Source organism: Aspergillus sydowii (assembly GCF_001890705.1).
Source record: "Aspergillus sydowii CBS 593.65 unplaced genomic scaffold ASPSYscaffold_27, whole genome shotgun sequence".
NCBI classification, from domain to species: Eukaryota; Fungi; Ascomycota; class Eurotiomycetes; order Eurotiales; family Aspergillaceae; genus Aspergillus; species Aspergillus sydowii.
Window position 1 is genome coordinate 57217 of NW_024467885.1, and position 443 is coordinate 57659.

The window sequence follows — 443 nt, forward strand, 5'->3', positions numbered from 1 at the left end:
TCCTCCGCCGTATAGAACTTTATCAGATCCTCTTCCTCTGGCCATTCTAGTATCTCCTGCAGCGCAGGTATAGCACGCTCTCGAAACTTAGAGTACTTCTCAAACACCGACCCGTCCACCCCGACAACGCACCTTTGGAGGCCCTGCTTCTTGCACAGCGCCGCAATACCGCATGCATACAACCTAGCTGCACGCATACACACCATCTCCGCAAGGAGACAGCAAACCTTAAGCTCGTGCGGCCGCGCCGCGATTCCATATTTTTTTAACAAGATGCCGTTTGTCTCATTCAACCGACTTTCCTCATCATCGTCGGCTTCCATCTTGGATAAAGATTCTGCGTCCATTGTGTTCTGTTGTCTCAGACGACTAATATCCCAGCCAGTGAAAAGACCAGCAGACGCGTGCAAATGCAACAGAAGCAACCGTAGAATCTCGCCGAG

General features: G+C 51.2%; 1 protein-coding gene across 1 annotated transcript in view; it reads right to left on the reverse strand.

Annotated features, from left to right (window-relative positions):
• The window catches only part of ASPSYDRAFT_37702 (uncharacterized protein), a gene marked incomplete at both ends in the record, with an annotated part of 1520 nt that overhangs the window by 52 nt on the left and 1025 nt on the right, over positions 1–443 (reverse strand). The window contains one exon of the mRNA XM_040845561.1: positions 1–443. This exon is cut by the window's left edge and continues 52 nt beyond it. Within this exon, the coding sequence (XP_040695787.1) occupies positions 1–443 (443 nt within the window).